Below are 17,889 nucleotides of genomic sequence, written 5' to 3' on the forward strand. Positions count from 1 at the left end.
TAGATGAGGCATGTCTGTGCCACCTGTTTGTACCACTTTTTAGTGCACATCCTACAGCTGTCTTCTTTCTCTGTTACTTTGTGAACTTGCTTTTTTTTTTTTTCCTGAGAAATTTATCCTGGGGCATTTATCAGCCAAAACCACCATGTACTTTCAGAGTCTCTTCGTTCTATCTTACACCAGTCACACATCGTAATGAAACAATTCTGACATACAACTATTCTAAAAGAAGCACAGGATTAGGCAAGGTTATATGTTAAGTATATGGACTATCCATGACTTCAGTTACTCAGTTTTTAGTTTTCAAGGATACTATACTCAGACTCTTCTTCTCCAGTTGTGCACTATGAAAAGACAGAAGTTAAAGTTTTCTTGTGGAGCACTGTTGTCTCCTGATCTGAATTTTCACAACTGAGTCAGAGCATGAAATCAATCCCTTTTCTGGTATTACATTTGGTCCTTTTCAATGAGCCACCTCATTGTCACATATTACCAACTGTGGCTCAAAACACACCATAGACTGCAACTAGAGACTTTCCCAAGCAGTGTCTGTGGCTCTGCAAAAAAGTCCAACAAACCTTTTCCTCTCCACTTCTGTCAATGCTCAAGTCTTTTTTAACTGCTCCTCACAAAGCATAAGCTATTTCTGAGTCACTCTCAGTACATCAGTACAACTTGTTTTGAAGCAGCAGTTTATAATAATCCACCACCATGCCACAATCCTTTTAAAAGGACAAAGAAGAAAGCTGTAGTACCAGAAGATTATTTTTTCCAACGTTTAGAAGTGTTTCACTTTGGAATAGCCAGATATTTACACATTTTAAGACAAATCCATGACCCTATACCAACCAGCAATGTAAGTCTCTCAAGCAGAAGCTCCCCAATGCACTACCACGAGCCTATATGGGACAAGAAATAGATGCATCTATTTCAGTAACAGTATTTCAGCTCATCACCTGATTTAAGATAGCTTATTTCAGGAATTTTTAGAAAAGGAACACCTCCAGTTGTATTTTGTCCTACTCAATGAACATCTCTGTGGTCATTCAGCAGGGAATTGCTGACACAGAAAACATTACATTGTGCCCCTGTTCATGACTTGTAGCCAGTGCTGTTATGATGAAGCATTATCCCCCACATCCCATGGCCCTACAAAATATGCAGCTTAGTGCTGTGGTGTTTCAGTGCTACTGCATGAGGGGAAAATGTTCTCTTGGAGCATCATTTATAGCTCAGCACCACACCATGCCTCTTAGGGCCATGAGCTCAGGGCCTCCAACCACAGGAGCATGGCAGCTCTTTCATGCTGGGATGAATCCACATTAAAACCCGTTCTCTTTATGGTCTTCCAAAGGCTCTACATGAGCACTGCAACAAGAGCTGCATCACAGAAGGCAGCTCCCAACCATCTGAAAGACTATTCCTACTTCACATAAAGAGATCACCATCATAGTTTTATCCCAATTAAGTCTAATTTTAATTTATTTTCTTAAATTTAACAAAAAAAATTACTAAAGTTGACAAGTCTACGTGATGGCATAGCACGAAGCTTTTACCCTGCCAATTCACTCTCTCTGCAGGGCTATCTATCCAGTGAAAGCCGCTAGGCATGAGCTGAACAAACTGGGAAGAAGAGTTTCCCGACTACGATCCCATGAATTACTGGCCTTTTTACACCAACTCCCACCCTAACAACAGTTACTCTGGTTTCACCACAACTATCCCTATGGCTGTCTTTTTGTAATGAAGATAGGCCAGTACAAAACCCCTTATGGAGCAACCACCCAACCCTCCTGGAAAGACTCTGGGAATTTATCTGGCATAATGTAGCCCACATGGTGCAGGGGTACCAATCAAAAGCCATGAGGGAAAAGAGAACAGGGGGTAAGCACCAGGGCAGATGGAATACAGGCCTGTATAAATATCTATATTAATACATAACAGGACTCCAGCACCCTGCAGTGCTCTCTTCTTGAATTTTAGATTCCTAAAAGCCTGTCAGCATCTCTCACAATAGCATTGCTCACAAAGGTAATCCTGCAGGACACTCCTCTGTCACATAATACCATCTTCCTGACAAAAGAGGGTATCTGTGCCTCTAAGATTACTGTGCCCGTTACTTTTGATTTTTTTTTTGTTTGTTTTGCTTTTGAGAAAAGAGGAAAAGAAAGCCAGCTTATTGCAATCTTATAATCTTATCACTGCTTCTGGCAATTCAATCAGACAAAAACCTGTTTTTCTATTGCTTTAGTTCAATGAGAAAGAAACTAGCCCTATCCAGCCTACTGTCCAAAACCATTTCCTTCTGTTCTTGGTGTCTGCAAGACACTATGTCCTACTGGTTACTCTGGACTTCAGCTTCCTCCTCACTTTTGCCCACAAGCTCAACAGTACCTCCCATTTGCAGAAAACAACATACAACAAGTGCAGATTTCTGAAGTCTTTTCATACAGAATTCTGTACTTGTTCTGTATTGATTTTCTTTTACATCTTCTTCTAGGAAGGAACAGAGTACTCCTGCTGCTCCAGAAAACACCATAAATACTCAGAAGTTTCCAAATAGTTGCTCCTCTTTACTATTGCTACTCCAAAGTGCTGAAAAGCCAATAAAAAGGGTTTATTCCATCAGTTGGTTACTGTTGTTAAATTTCATTAACTATAAAGTTCTTGTAAAACAGCTCAACCTGAATAAACAGGAAACTAAGAGTTGACAGATACATTTGCTTCTCTTTTTTTTTTTTTTTCTTTTCTAAAACAGCTTCACATTGAAAGATGTAAGGATTAGTATCTTGCTATTGAATGACAAAAGGAAATAAAGAGCTGGTTTGGCCAGTAAATTATCACTTCCCATTTGCACCATACAAGCATCTTAAGGGATACTAGCCCACTGGGACACAGTATACTTTATATTGAATGAAGTTAAAAAAAGACTTAAGATGACAAAAAAATCTTAAGATGAAAAGAGCCTCTGCCTTCACAGAGCATTTTCCAAAAGTAAAATAATCAATTCAGTTTCCCAAGGCTTTTTACTGAGCCAATACTGACTTCAATTCCACCAAGAGTAAATGCATAAAGAAAACACAAGTCCCTAAATCAACCCACCATCGAGAGCATTCAAAGTCAGCTTTCCATTTACCATGTAAGAGACTTTTTTTAACAGCCACCACTGCTATGGAAGAGAAGAAAAATATGCATTCAGTCTTATGCTGGGTTTTAAGAGCACCTGTCCAACAAATCAAATGGAACAGTTATATGCTGGGCTAGACACAGCTAAAACCAGCCTTTGGTAGATACTGAGAAGGCAAATGTTGCCTGTGATGTGCCCACACTTGGAAGAGGTTTACCTTCAAGGCTGCAAAGCAGGAAAACTTTGAGCACAACTTGCTAATGATTTCCTTTACCTTGTGGGTTGATACTCTGTGCCGAGCAATTACAGTTAGTTTTTCCAGGAGCCCTCGTAATCTTTCCTGTGTAGCGTGGGAGATCAAGTTCACAACATCAGAGTTAAGTTCCATAATGTCATGCCTTTTACCTGTGGAAGCAGAGAAAATCCATTACGTGTTTTAGTAGTAGCTGATAATTGAAATAATTAGCACAGCAGGTATTCTGTTCCCCCTGGAAGTCATACCCATTATGAATAAAGGTTTGGAGATTATGATTTTCCTGGTAAAGTCACAACTTCAAAGATCTTAGACATTACATTAATAAAACTTAGCCTGGAGCTTCAGAAAATATAGACATTGTTTCACTTAGCCTCCAGAACCACTCTCCTTGCAAGGTCATTTATAGGACAAAGTTAATAAGAACACAAATCAAGTTTCATGTTCAGGGAGGGGGAGAAGCAGTAGCTGTAGAAATTAGTGCCATATTCTGTTAATTCCAGTAATTAAAAAAATACAGAATTACATTTTGCCCTGCTTGACACCGTGCTTGTTAACAACTCATGACATTTATTTGACGAGCAGGAATGGGTTTTGCAGCGCACTCCAGGCACACGAGACCCTCCAAAGTGCCTCGGCCGACCGGCAGGGGCAGCCAGAGCCAAGGGAGCCACAGCAGCCGCTGGGACAGCGCGGATTCCAGCCCAGCCGGGCTCATCCTGCCGCCACCTTCAACCTTTCCTCACGGGCTGCTGCTGGATCTCAGCGTCTCAGCAGCTGCGGCCGAGGCTGGTGCCAGCTCCAGGCAAGGCTGTGCTGGCCCTGCACCCAGAGCTGGGCATCACCTCTGCGACCTTGCGTGGCTGCGGGCTGCCAAGGAGAAGCCTTCCCTCGGCTGACACCATCCATCACTCAGCGCGGCTCCCCGAGACACCTGGGCGGCTGCGGCTTTTCCCTGGTGGGCACGGCAGGCAGCAGCTCCACATGCCTCATACGCTGTACCTGTCACAAGCACTTTGCCTTGCCCTGCACTGCATTTACAGCAGCTGTAATACTTTATGATGCAATATACAGCGTGCCTTCAAAACCCATTTCAGTATTTACTGCCAAGCGAAGTGTTAAGAATGGATAAACAGCGCACTGTAAAAAAACTAATCACCTATTTCATTTGCTTTTGCTACTGTAACTGAAAATGAATGACAATCTCACAAGGCAGGGAGAACCTAGAATGTTTTTTCCCAGATACATTCAAAGCATTCCCCTGTTTGATCAGTAAGCACTGGTCTGTAACTTAACTGAGTGCAAAGCTCATTTTGCTCAAGCACCTTTCAGTACTTCCACTGCAGCTTCTCACTAGACTATCAGATTACTGAAACACCAACTCAAAGACAAAATAAAACCCCCCCAAACCTCAAAACCTCCCTACACACACATTTCTTAATCCAGAGATGGCTCGATTCAAAAGCAGACATCTTAACTTTCTGAATTGCTCTACTCCCTGGCAGCATTCCTTTCCTTGCAAACAAGCACTTATCATTTATAACATGAATTATTGATATTGCTATGATTATTATTATTAATTTGGAACAACTACCACTCTAGCTATGAAACAGCCAGGCTTCTATTTTCCATCCTTCAACACAATGTCTTTACACCCACAACCAGCAAATTATTCGAGAAATAATCTCTCTGGTTTTGCAGAGCTCTTTATTTTTCCTTATAGCCACTTCCCACAAATGACTGATTCATCTTCAACTGAACTTTGAGAATATTTTCTAGGCACCAGGTCTGATGTGCATTTTCCCTTTGCCACTAGTAACACAGCATTTGCTATGGCCCACACAGCTCGAGATGACACATCTGGCTGACTGGGGCAGGAGCATCAAGGTCACAGGCAGCATTTGCAGGTTACATGCTTGTCACAGGCTGGCTGCTGTGTGTGGAAACAGAAAGACTTTGTGAACACGTGGTTAAGCCACTGTGACAGAATTGTGACTGTACATTCAGGCTTTCCTGGACGCCCAGCTGTAAAACTCAGTGTTCCAGTACAGCAAGTACTGGGCAGAGGGCACGAGCAAGGAGCTGAGCAACAAGCATGAAGTTTGCTGCTGACAAACAGCAAACTGGGACCAGCCAGTGTGCTGCTATACAACTGCATGCTCCCTGCTCTGACAACACAACATTACTAAGCAACACTTATTATTTTTGCTCAAAAGAAATGATAGCTACATTAGAAACCTCCTGTAACACAGGCATTCATCATACATTCCACAGTATTATTCATTATACAGACAAACAGCTTAAACATCTCTTTTATATAAAATTAACAGAAGTTTTTTCCATGAAGAGAGTCATAAACAAAGCTGTGCTCTGTCTGCATTGGAAGTTTGAAATTTCTTCCTAATGTTAGTCAATAGAGTACATTGGCAGAGGAATGCAAAAACTGTTAGGGAAGTCAGTGTAATGCAACAAGTTAGAAGCTGCTGAGACAGAAAAGCACATTTAAGTGTTTTAAGGCTAGCACCTTTATGGTTGTTAAGTGCTGCATTAGGTTTAAGAGTAAGAAAGTTGCTCACTTCTCACATGGTGAAGTGGCATCAGTTTCTTTTTTCTGGTTGTGCTTCATACTGCTTCCTTGTAAAGAAAACCTTAAAGGACAGTTGTTTCCTAGAATGGGAAGTGAAAACTCAGTACTGTTTGGTGGAAACACATGAAATGGTAGATCATAATAGTTCTTCAAAGATTGGAGGTTTGGCTGATGAAAGAAGCAAGGGAACACTACATCCATACATATCTGCTGTGTGTGCTTTGTTCTCACCTATGTTCAAGATCTTACTCTGAAGAGCTTCCAGAGACAGAAATGGTTCATCTGCACAAGAGTGAATCACCGTGCCAATGAGCTCAGAGTTTGCTGCCAAAATGCAGGCATTCTCCTCACTGAGATTAACCCCAGCCATAGAAGCCACATCATTCAGGTCATCTTCATCTCTACAAAAGAGGAGACCAACATTTTATGCTTTGTTTAGAACAGACGCAAAGAAAAAAGTCTCAACTATCAACAAGCAGCCACATTCACATTTCCTGTATGCAACAGATGTTCAGCGTGGGTGTGGACAGGGAGCTCCTAAAAGCTCCCACACTTCTGCAAGGTGCCTCTGAAACATTAATTTGGCTAATGCCTCAGTTGCTAGGCATGCAAATCCTTTATATGAAACTGAAATTTTGAGCCAGCTTGGAAACCTAGGACTGAGTTAAACCCAGACTAAAAGTTCCCACAACCCCTAACCCTGCACCACCACTCTCGCAGCCTGAAATCTGTCCTAAAACTAATTCACCAGGTAGAACCAAGTGTGGAATGAAGTTCAGTGTTGACTCACTGGACTATAAACAAGCCCATTTTCTAACCAAGATGCATATCTTGCAAACTGAGGCTTAAAGCACAGGCTTATTAGCACAGACATGATCTTCAGTTTTCTTTAGCGAGCTCCCTTAAAACACAGGACACAAACACTCCTTGATTACTTACTAAAACCAATCCAGACCTTGCACTTTGGATCAGTCCTACCATACTTGCATACATAGCAGGGAAGATGCCACTGTTTCTGAAGCACCACGCCAGAGCTCTAGCTGGTAACACCATTAGCTGGATTCTCATGTAGCAGCTTTGGACTATATGTTAATAATAAAAACTCAGTTAGGGTGAACATCACTCAGACTAGCTTTAATAGCCTGTGTGCTTCAGCCTAATATTTTTTTTAAGAGATCATTTAAGTTAAAATACTGAATTCATTTTATAGGGAAAAGTTTTTGCACTACTTTGGCAGTGAAACAATCCAAGTTTTTATCAAATGAGTTTAGACCATCAAAAGAAAGCAGTTTTAATTCACAATGTGACAAAGGCCCTAATGGTGGCTTCAGGGATTTAGGACCAATCCAAAACAGACATCCAGAGTACTAGGACAGATAAGTAAAATCACTCAATCTGAACATCTTTTTATTTGGAAAGCACAGAAAACAAAACCAAAACACACACCCCTCTTGAAGAGTATTCTCTGGCAAGGTTTGATAAAGTTCACCTTCAGAAAACATTGTGTGGCCTCAATAACTCTTGAACAAGGGTTAGCCAGGAATTTGTCATTCTAAGGTGAAATGATATTTCTTGGAGGCTATCCTTTGACTGACTAGAGGCAGAAGCTAAAGTTATTAGAACATGAGTTAGGGTTGAGGTTAAGCAATACTCAAAAGACACAAGAAAATGTTAGGATATTTTTCTTAAAACTACAGATGCATTTTCTCCTTTGGGTTTCAGTACATTTCTATGGCACAATTCCTCTGCAAACTTCCAGTGAGAGACCCAGACAGAAAAGGAGTCCAGCCTTGAGTCCAGCCACCTTCTACCCCTCCTTCCATTCATGTGCCCTCATTGCTAGCAGTTCCAATGTGTGAGTGTGTTCAGGGAAAAGGAGACCCAACAGATTCTCAAACCAGCTCCAGTGCTTTATGTCTAACTAGACACAATAGCTTCCCAACCAGGCTTGTGCCCCAAATCCATCATGCTAAGAAAAATGTTATATCCCAGGACTGTCAGAACAGTTAGATGTCCACAGCTACAATTTAAAGCTGAAGCCAAGAGTGCCAGAACAGCTTCCCTCCTCCTACCCCTTTTCACCAGCAGCTGAGCAGCTCCAAGTGTACACTCAGGCTCTATCAGCTTAACAGACATCCTGAACTTCCAACAAGCGTGTCAATGAAGCTTCATGGGATGATAATTGAGTGCTAACTGATCTTCACAAGTGCATTCCGGTTTCCTCTTCACAGTGACCACTACAGAGAAGTCTTTGCTGATGGCAGAGACAAGAATCCGGCTGAAGCACAGTGGCTGCCACGTATCTGCTGACAAAATCAGCACAACCAGCAGCAGGAACACACATCACAAGCTATCGGTGCTGGAACCTGACATTTCTCCAGTGGAACTGTTTATGGAATGCCAGGAAGGATGCTTGCATCCCAGGTACAACTGCATAGCATGCAGTTTCACGAAATAATTTTTGCTTTTAATCTGACCACATACTCAAAACACTCAAGCAAAGAACAGATAAACTTCTATAATGTACATCTATCCATTTTTCTACATAGAGAAGGTTAATTTCTTTATAACCTGCCATTACCAGGTTACTATTTTCTTGATTATTTCCATGCACACAGTCTCTCTAGTGGGTACAAGCATACAAGAGTTAAATGCAAGCATACCTGTACTGTTCAGTACAAATTCTAACTTTTTGACTGTGACACCTAAGCTTGCATTAAGACAAGCTTTGATGAAATATATGAAAACACTGTTGCACTTATTTCACTTAACCCAAAGAAATTACCACTTTATTCCTTAGAAAAGTGCTCACTAAAGATTAATGGAATTTTCAGAAGCCATGGTAAGTTCACACTTTTTACTACTCTTTTTTCTTTGTTCAAACAAACCTCAATCATTTTAAGTAAGGTATCATGTACTTTGAGTAAGCTGTAGAAATCCTTCTACTAAGGTGATAAATTTAAAATATTACAGAGGGTGTTTCTGATGGATATTGACTTGCTTTCACTTTCAGCAATCCCTCCATAAAGCCCCTTTCCTGCACCACTTCCTTTAATGCTCTTTACATTTGATCATGTCACACTCAGGAATGAGCAGAAAAAACTCACCCAGCTGTTACAAGCCTCCAATGATTTAAGTTTACTAGGACAAGGTGGAAAGCAGAACTCAGGAGTCCTGAGAGACAGACCACACAAAGTCAGGTTTGACATTTCTACTGGATATTCACTGCAAAAGAAGCCCAACAATGCAGATACACCTCACATCTATAAATGTGCCTGCTGCCTGAAAAGTGAGTCTGTGGCACCCTCTGGTGTCTGACGGCCGCACTTGTCTCCTGAATCCCCCTAATTTACTCCATTTTATCCAAGAGTCAAAGGGAAAACTAGGAAGACACACGGAACCCAAACCTCTGTGCACCATCCCTGACAACTATCCAGGCCAGAACAATTCCAGCCAAGCCAGAAAGTTGCATGTGCTTTGGAGACCAACTCTATTAAACAGAATAAATTGAAAATAAATATTTGAAGATGAAAGATGTGATTTATTTTTTTCCCTAGAGTGCTCTAGCATATACTTTACAGAAATGTGTAGATCTGTTTACAAAAATCTTGATTTTTCAAAAACAAGCTATTTCTTGACCTGCCATGGTGCTATGTCCATGCTTTGCTGAAACAACACCTAGAAGGTTGGAATGCTTTGTCTTTTGTTGGGTTTTTTCTGTTTGTTTGCTTGGGGGGCAGGAAATCACCAATCTTTCTACTGCTTATCTCAGGCAACCTAAAGCATCGTGTTAAAGAGCAGACAAGGTCAAACTGCAGCTAATTAAGTACAGCTCAGTGAGTAGAATGTCCTCAAATCCTAACCTAGCCCAGCCACAGAATGGCAGAGGAGTCAGGCTCCATGACACACTGCAGTGAGAGGGCACAGTAAGGGCACTCTCATTAGTGCCACATGTATAATCACATCAATTACAAGACACTCTCTGCTTGTAACAAAGTTCATCACAAAACCTGAAATCAGGCCATGGTGCCTCTCTCTGCCTCACACATGATCAGCAGTTGATTGATCATAGGTAAGAAAGTTTGATTATAGCAGTGAAAAGAAGAAACACCACGGGTGTATCCAAAGACAAATTCTTCAGAGACAAGAGACTCTACAAAGAAAACTTAAAGTGAGTTAGAGATTTCCTATCTAAATTCTCATGGACTAATGCTACTTTGAAGATCACAATCCAAAAGCAAGAGAAATCTCTACTGAATCACATTGTAAAAGTAATTTTTTTCCTACGCTACGAATCTAACAATTCATGATTTACAAAAATTCAAATTGATGATTTACAAATGATTTACAAAAATTCAAATTTCTCATGTAAGACAGCTAATATATTCAATTTGGAAGATCACAGAAATTTTCTTTCTTTTTTTGGTATGATTTGTTCATTGTTGCCTTTTTTATGACTATATTTATGAAGGGGTGTTTTTTTTAAACATCACCACCCAAAATTACATCCCACATTACATTCTAAAGCAGATTTCATAAGACCTTGAGGCAGATGAACAGAGCTATTGCTTTAATATGAGCTTTCCATTCCAGCTTCTGGCAACCACTCTTTTTAGGTGTTCACTGTATATTGTATGCTACTGTAAACAGCAGCAGCTTTCTGTCTATACCAGTGCATTCAAAGCTGCAGCTTTCAACAGATGATAAGTCAACTGGTCAACAAGTTGGAGGTGTCATCATGTCTGCTTTTTTCCCATGGAAGAGCAAAGTCAAACTTGCCCTGAAGTGGTAAGACTAATAATGCTTATGGCAGTCTGTACATCTGTTAAAACATCACACTTCACAGCTGCAAAAATAATTTCTGCCTTTGAAAAGTTAATCAGTTGCCAGCACTTAAAAGCTCTAAGCACTCTTGCAATCTAAAGGCCTAGAGAACATGTTAGAAATCATGTAGTCAAAGACTTTCACCATGCACACAGAAACAAGGAGCTAATTAAAGATTCTGAAATGCAGCACAGAGCTTTAGACAGGTTACAAGCCAGTCCAAGTAGCAGTTCACTGCTATCAGACTATATGCAAAAACCAGAGGTTCTGTCTGCTTTAATTCTATTGAGAGACTTTACTACAAGATAACTAGATTAGTAATTGTACTCACAGGATGGAAAACGTGTTAGTGAAAAGTTGACACAAAACCCAAGCTCACCAGGACAGTTTTCTTACACTAAGAATAATTAATATCTGCATAGAAGTTATAGGGTTACCCATTGCCCATGAGTATTGTGACAGGAAAAACATGTATCAGAAAAAAAGCTTCTGAAGTAAGTTGCTATTATTTGGGCTCCGTTCACATCTCTATACTTGCTTCTTCCTTTTGTTCCTTTTTATACTTAACTTCTGATATTGTTCATTTTTACCTGAAGGATGTTGCTCCATTCTCTTTCATTTTCACTTTTTGAACAGGAGATGCTTGAAGCGACAGAATTTTATTTCTTGGCAAGGTAATTTGCTTCAGAATGGAACCTAAAACAAAACAAAGACCATGCTATAGTACAAAGAAAAACGCTAAAACAACTGTTTATTTAGTTCATTATTCTAGGTAAGGTTACTCAGACTCAGTAACAACTAAATGGGTCCATCTGAAAACCAGACACTCTAGAATCTTACATTCTGCAAGTTCTGTATGGCCCAAAGCCTCACACACTCCCAGCAAACACACTCCCTTCTGTGCTAGCCAGGGAAATGTTTCAGTGAAAACTCACTGGCTGAGACAAACTCTTACTGTGCATCAACCTGAACCTGTTGAAGGAAAAAGCAAGGCCTCATGAAGTAACTCTTAAAATCATCAGCTTAGAGGAAGGAGCTGCAAGGAGCTCAGTCACAGTATTTTAACAAGTACAAATATTTGACTGACGTGCTCTTAACAAGTGCCAGAAGTAGATGTGACATTGATTTTCTCATCAGAGCTCCAGACAGTAAAGATGTTCAACTTAACGCACAGAGCTGCTTGCTCCCGACAGACAGCCACCTTCTTGCACTCCTACAATCCACCAACAGCCTGCACTTATCTCTACACCTCAGCAGTCCTCCCCCTCTCCATGAAACAGGTTCCTGCACTTTACCTGCAGGAAACTGGCTGCTTTGAACAAGTGTATTCAGTGGCATTTTCTTCTCAGCAGATGTCTGTAGGGCGAGCACTGAGGGCTGTGGGAGTGTGGATACTTGCTTGACAATGGCTCCTGATGGTTGCTGAACTACCTGGAAGTGGAATATCCAATATCAACAGTGAGAAGAGATAAAAATACAGAGAAGTAAACAGCATCAATGTTTCCATTTAGCCAGAAGTGCCACTGGGCAGGTATGCTTGTCTAGTTTTCAGTTTAAAGCAAACAGCATGCTCAGAAAAGATATTTTTTTTCTAAACTTCATGTCAAGAAATCTCAACAAGTGGTAGTGAGCTTTAAGCTCGTTCAGTGAGCTCTAACAGACACTTCACCCCTATTCTCTACTGATGACTCTATTTGACAAGTGTCACTAATTATCACACAAGCCATTACACTGAGAGGCTTTCCTCTATGTAAGTCTTGCTCAGCAGGCTAACCATTAAAGAGTGAGTCTGCCAGTAACTTCAAAAGGGTAGGTATCACAAACACCTAGTCAAAAAGGGAGAACACCAAAACAACTGAAGTCTTGCAAAAAATACTGTACCTGCTAAGAATTAAAGAGTACATGCTATAAAATTACTGATGTGTTTTTGGAATTGCAACATCAATTGTTAATTGAGATGCTGAGTTTCAAAGCGTTAAGCTAAAATACACCTAAACACTAAATGAAGCACTAAATAGCAACACCTATAGCAAGTAGAGCCTCTACACAAAGACATCAGTACACAGCTGAAGGGTAAAAAGGAAGGCAGTTCATAGTTTTGTTTAAAGAGACTCTTCAAAGAAACAAAACCAGACAGCAGGATGTCACCACAACACAGACCTACAGGCACAGCCCATAAATACTAATCCTTTCTCTACAGGGGCAGCTATTAAAATGCAAGAAAGTAATAAAATTGCAGCATCCCTAAAAATCTCACTTCTAAGCCTCCTAACTAGCAGAATGTGGGCTGCAGCTTTGATACATGCTTAAAAAAAGTTCTTGATTACAGGCAGTAGAAAGATGTTACTTCACCAAAGCATAAAATCAACATCTTCAGACTGAATCCTATTTTTTTAGCAGCAGAAAACTAACAAAGAAAATGTCAGGATCAAGAAGTCATTTTCCTCCTCTGCATCTTTCATTCTTACTTCAGAAAGTCTAGAGGGTACTTGGACAAGTGTAATTAAAGAATTGACATTTACAATACTTCAGAAATTAGGCTCTCTCCTGTCACCTAACTTCTCTGCTATTAAAAAATATCATCAACATAAGCATCATACATTCACAAAAAGATACTTTGTGTATCAAAGAGTCAGGATAACCTCTTGACCATCTCTGTATTGGTAGCACTAAGGCTTGGTGTAGCAGCAATAATAGAATAACTGATCTGAAATTGGTATCTGAAATTGGTATCTGAAAACCTGACAGACAGTTAACACTAAGAACTAGAGGAGGAAAGAACTACAGGAATACAGGGACAGACTGTGGACAGAGATGAGGCTCACATATACAGCAGTCATGGAGCAGAACAGATGCTAAGGTTTACTTCTATGTGTTTTTCTCAAAGCCCAGTTTGATCTCTCAGAAAGGTCAGGCTTCCAAAACTGCAAGTTGTGAATAATGCCAGCAGCATCTTTTGTGAGTTCAGGTAACTAATGAGGAGCCAGCCACCTTGGACACACTACTCACAGGCTGCACTAGCACTAACACACACCTAGAGATCCTCCTTACCACCAGGAAGAATGGTGCTTCATCCTCAGCATGCAAAACACTGCAACAGCACAGGAGGAAACATAAGCATTCCAGACTGAGGTGCAGCAGACAACAGAACAGAGATAGCAATGTTACAAGAATGGTCAAAGTGGAGACTGGGATGTAAATCAAGTAACCAAGGAGGCTACATTGCCAAGAAACAGAGAGGATGTGCTGGCAGTAGAGCTCATTGTCTGTTTGCCCTTCTAGCTCTAGACTAACAAAAGCTGGAAGTCCTTGAGAGTTGCAATGGGAGAGAACAAGAATACCGGAAATTTCAACATGGATCCAATGCCAAAATGAAGCATTACCACCATCAGTAATATCTGTGAGAATATCCTTTCTTCAGGTTAGCAGCAAGAAATAATAAAGAAAAGGGACTGTTCCTTTGTGCCCTGTTAAGCAGGCTGACACAGACATCAGAATAAAATTATTGATGTTTTTAGGTTAAAAAAAATGCAACACAACATTCAGCTGACAATGAAGAGGCAGCTGCCTGAAAGAGACTTTGATTAGCCTCACTGAACCTGTTTTACATTCATAAAACAAAGTTTGGAGATCAACAGAGGAATGCTGAGGTATCATCACACACAAGCAATATTGCTTCATGAAGGAAGCCTCATTAATTGAATGCAAGAGCAATAACCAGGACAAACAAAAATAATGGAGAAGGTGGTTCATGAAAGCTCAGCTCCAAGGGGCCAAGACACTAACAACTCACTAACAGCAAGCAGTTGCAACAGCATAAACACTTCACTCCTTGGTTCAATCATTAATAATCTCCAGGCAGTGTGTCTCACTGGTAACTGTGGGGACTACACCATAAACCCCTAGCTGGTTATACCTGACATGAAGCTGTAATCTCACAGCAGCTTTCTCACCAATGGATGCCAGCATCTGGTAACGTAAATTTTCACTTATTGTGCTTCAACAAGAGACAAAGCAATACTAGAGCAACACAAACATTATTTCCAAGATGAAAAGTCTTTGTAAGCCAACAACCTTAAATGAGGTGGTGTTGAGAAAATCCTTCAAAGTATGCAACTTCCACAGCACACGAGTAAAATCAATCCCAACAGTACCCCTGAAGAACAGGCCCCTCAGTGTCCACACAGAGTTTTGATAACAATGCTACAGAAATGAAAAGTTTCGTGTTGCATCACTCCAGTCACAATTTTGATATTAAAATACAGCAGTGCTGCACTCTTGAGCACCACCAATATTATAATGGAGCTGGCACATGAAAGTTCAAATTCTCTCAAGCACAAGAGGCCAAAATTAGAAAGGGGCATACAGAGGGAGTGTATGGCATCAGACATCCCTGTGGGCTGAAAAGGGAAAGAATTGCTGGCAGCATTGTACAGACAGATTTGCACAGCTGGCAGGGTGCTTCCTTTTTCAGCTGGCAGTAAGACCCTTCTGTTTAGGGAGGGCAGGTCCAGATTTGTTTTCTTATGGGAGAAAATAGACCCTCTGCCCTTTCAAGAGAAGGCACCAGGATAGCCATAGGAGATACAGCCATTTCTACTGACTTGCCCTTTGTGCTAGTAAGTTGTCTGAGCAAACACCAAGCTCCTGATATGGCCAAGCTGTGAAGCAGTCAACTCAGTCCTTCAACTGCATCTGAGAAGAGCAAGTATTTTAATCACTGTGCCTACCCAAATGAGGATAAAAACATGTTTTGTATGCAATTCAATATATGTAAGGCACAGCAAAGAAAGGCAATTGCAGCAGACTGCCACAGTGCAGCAGTGTAGAGGCAGAAGCCATTTCTTGAGTTCACCAATATCAAATTTAAGAAGTGTTTTGACTCCCCTGTGTGGAGCTAAGCTTCCTTGCCTATTTGTACAGATGGTCAACCTTTCTCCTGGATTACAAGCCTTGCTGTGTAGCCAACAAACTGCTCTCCTGCCCTTGTACTACCTAAGAAATTATCCTTTTCTTCTGGCTAGAATTTCAAACTTAGTCCTCAAAGACAATATGAGTACCAACTCCTTTTCCAATTTGACTTTAGCTACTACTAGTGAAGATGCCAGTGCATATGCTTAATAACTCTTCTTTGGAGTTTTGGGGTTGAGGGTTCTTGCCTTTTTGTTTTTTTTAATTTAACAAATCCACTCAGAAAAAGGACTCCCCATCCATCCCACACAGTTTTAAGCAAGTCTGGAAAGGTGAAAAGCTCATGCTTACGCTACCATAGCATGAACTCTTTATTCAGAATGCAGGATTCTTGCATTATATCTACCTTATTCCCTTTGAAAGGAAAGGAACTAAAAAGGCAAAACATTTTAGGGATCTGAACACTGTTAAATCAAGTATACACAATATCCAAGCTAAAAAGAAAACTCACACAGCAGATGTCCTACCATAGCTGTGAAAAGTAAATCTATTTCACAGGAAGTCTAATGGTTTTTCCACTTTTTAAAGAAAACTAATCTTTACAAGGAATTCCTTTGCAAGAATTGAGGGATTCTCAGAGGGAGACTGATTCTCTCAAAATACTTGAAAGCATTACTTATAGGTAGACCAGCTGGACACCATGCTACTTGGTATCTTAAACACCTATAAGCCAAACCTAATTTACTTCACAAAGTTGCTCTTTCGGTTATACCTGTGAACCACAGTTTCTTGGTATTTAATATTAATACTAGCAAGAAGTTAACCTGTGCCAAGAATAAAAAACGTTAACACATTGCTTTTGAGGGTATTGTTTTAATAAGACAGTTATTCCTCCTGGAATTTGTTAGCTAATGAGGCCTGATAGAAAAAAACTCACTTTTGGACGACTTCATAATTAACATGTCTTAGTAAATGTGGAGGTCAGAACTCAGCTCAGAAAAGCTCCTTGAGGTAGTTCATGCATTTCTGATAACATATCACTGAACAATATCAAGCCACCTGTGCCTGCCAAGTAGCCAGGGCAGGAACTACCAGGGGAGAGAGACTGGCATCCCCGGTGGCTAGCTGAGGCACAGCCCTAACAGGACATCCAAGAGCAATTAATGTAAGACTCTCATCAGCAGTTTCTGCTTCTGACACTTGCATTTCCTACCTTTTCTTCCAGGTGCCAACCTAGCCTGGCTGTGGTCTTACTGGGGGCTAGACCTTGTATTCCTGTGATTCTCAAAATGGGTGTTCAGTCTGGTGAAATGGTGGTCAATGTGTCTTACAATAGACCAAGCTGACAGCTTGGCCTTAGATTCACCTTTGCAGCAAGGGCTCAGCATTTCTAAACTATCACAAACATAACTGATAGACTCAAGACAGACTAACATCACATATTGAAAGAAAAAACAAAAGAAGAACCCGAGGTCCAAACTGGTATCCCCTTTATTAAATGGCAAGAATCAAGCAAAGAAGGCTGGTTATTACAGAGAAGCAGAGAATCCACCTTACCAGCTGCTTCACTTTAACCACCTGTGGAGCACCCGCTGACCGCGCCACGATGGAGCTGGGCTGCGAGATTTTAATGCCAATTGGGGTTCCCACGACTGGTTTCAGAGGCTGCAGAGGGGTTGCTGCTGAAGATGCCACTGTAGAGACCAGCACTGGCTTTGCAGCCTGCAGAGAGGGCGCTGGCACCGCAGAGGTGAGGACTGGCTTGCCAGGCTGGACAGCGGTCAGCCCCGACGATGCCACGGTGAGGACGGAAGCTGCGGGCCCCAGAGCCACTGTCCCCGTGGCAGGGGAAGGAACAGCCTTCACAGCCTGCACAGGAGCTGCTGCTGATGCGCTGGCAAGGACTGGTGTGACAACTACAGGGGCTGTGACCGCTGCAGGTGAGGGTTTTACAGCTGGAAGAGCAGTTGTTGCTACAGCCGAGGTTGCCGCTCCTGTGGAAGGAGCTGGTGCTGCAGAGGGACAAGTGGAAACCTCTTCATGGGCTGGAGCTGGCTGCTCCATACACTGCTGGATAAAGCTCTGAGGATCAGGCATTAGTTGCCGTAAGGCAAGCACGCTTTTCTAAGAGAAAAAATGAAAAAACACTGGATGTAGTAGCAGCAGAGTTTTCCACAATAATAATAC

At 41.2% G+C, this 17,889-nt stretch overlaps 1 protein-coding gene across 1 annotated transcript in view; it reads right to left on the minus strand.

The window, feature by feature from the left end:
- Positions 1-17,889, minus strand: part of TAF4B (TATA-box binding protein associated factor 4b) — a 70,969-nt gene that overhangs the window by 27,331 nt on the left and 25,749 nt on the right. Inside the window, exons 7-11 of the mRNA XM_054284978.1 lie at positions 17,260-17,826; positions 12,087-12,222; positions 11,382-11,487; positions 6,199-6,368; positions 3,402-3,532 (exon numbers count right to left, since the gene is read on the minus strand). Of these exons, the coding sequence (XP_054140953.1) occupies positions 3,402-3,532; positions 6,199-6,368; positions 11,382-11,487; positions 12,087-12,222; positions 17,260-17,826 (1,110 nt within the window). The remainder of the gene's footprint in view (positions 1-3,401; positions 3,533-6,198; positions 6,369-11,381; positions 11,488-12,086; positions 12,223-17,259; positions 17,827-17,889) is intronic.

The sequence above is a fragment of the Melozone crissalis genome, unplaced genomic scaffold, assembly GCF_028551555.1.
Source record: "Melozone crissalis strain CALT ecotype California unplaced genomic scaffold, PUWL_Pcris_2 ptg000042l_1, whole genome shotgun sequence".
NCBI lineage: Eukaryota > Metazoa > Chordata > Aves > Passeriformes > Passerellidae > Melozone > Melozone crissalis.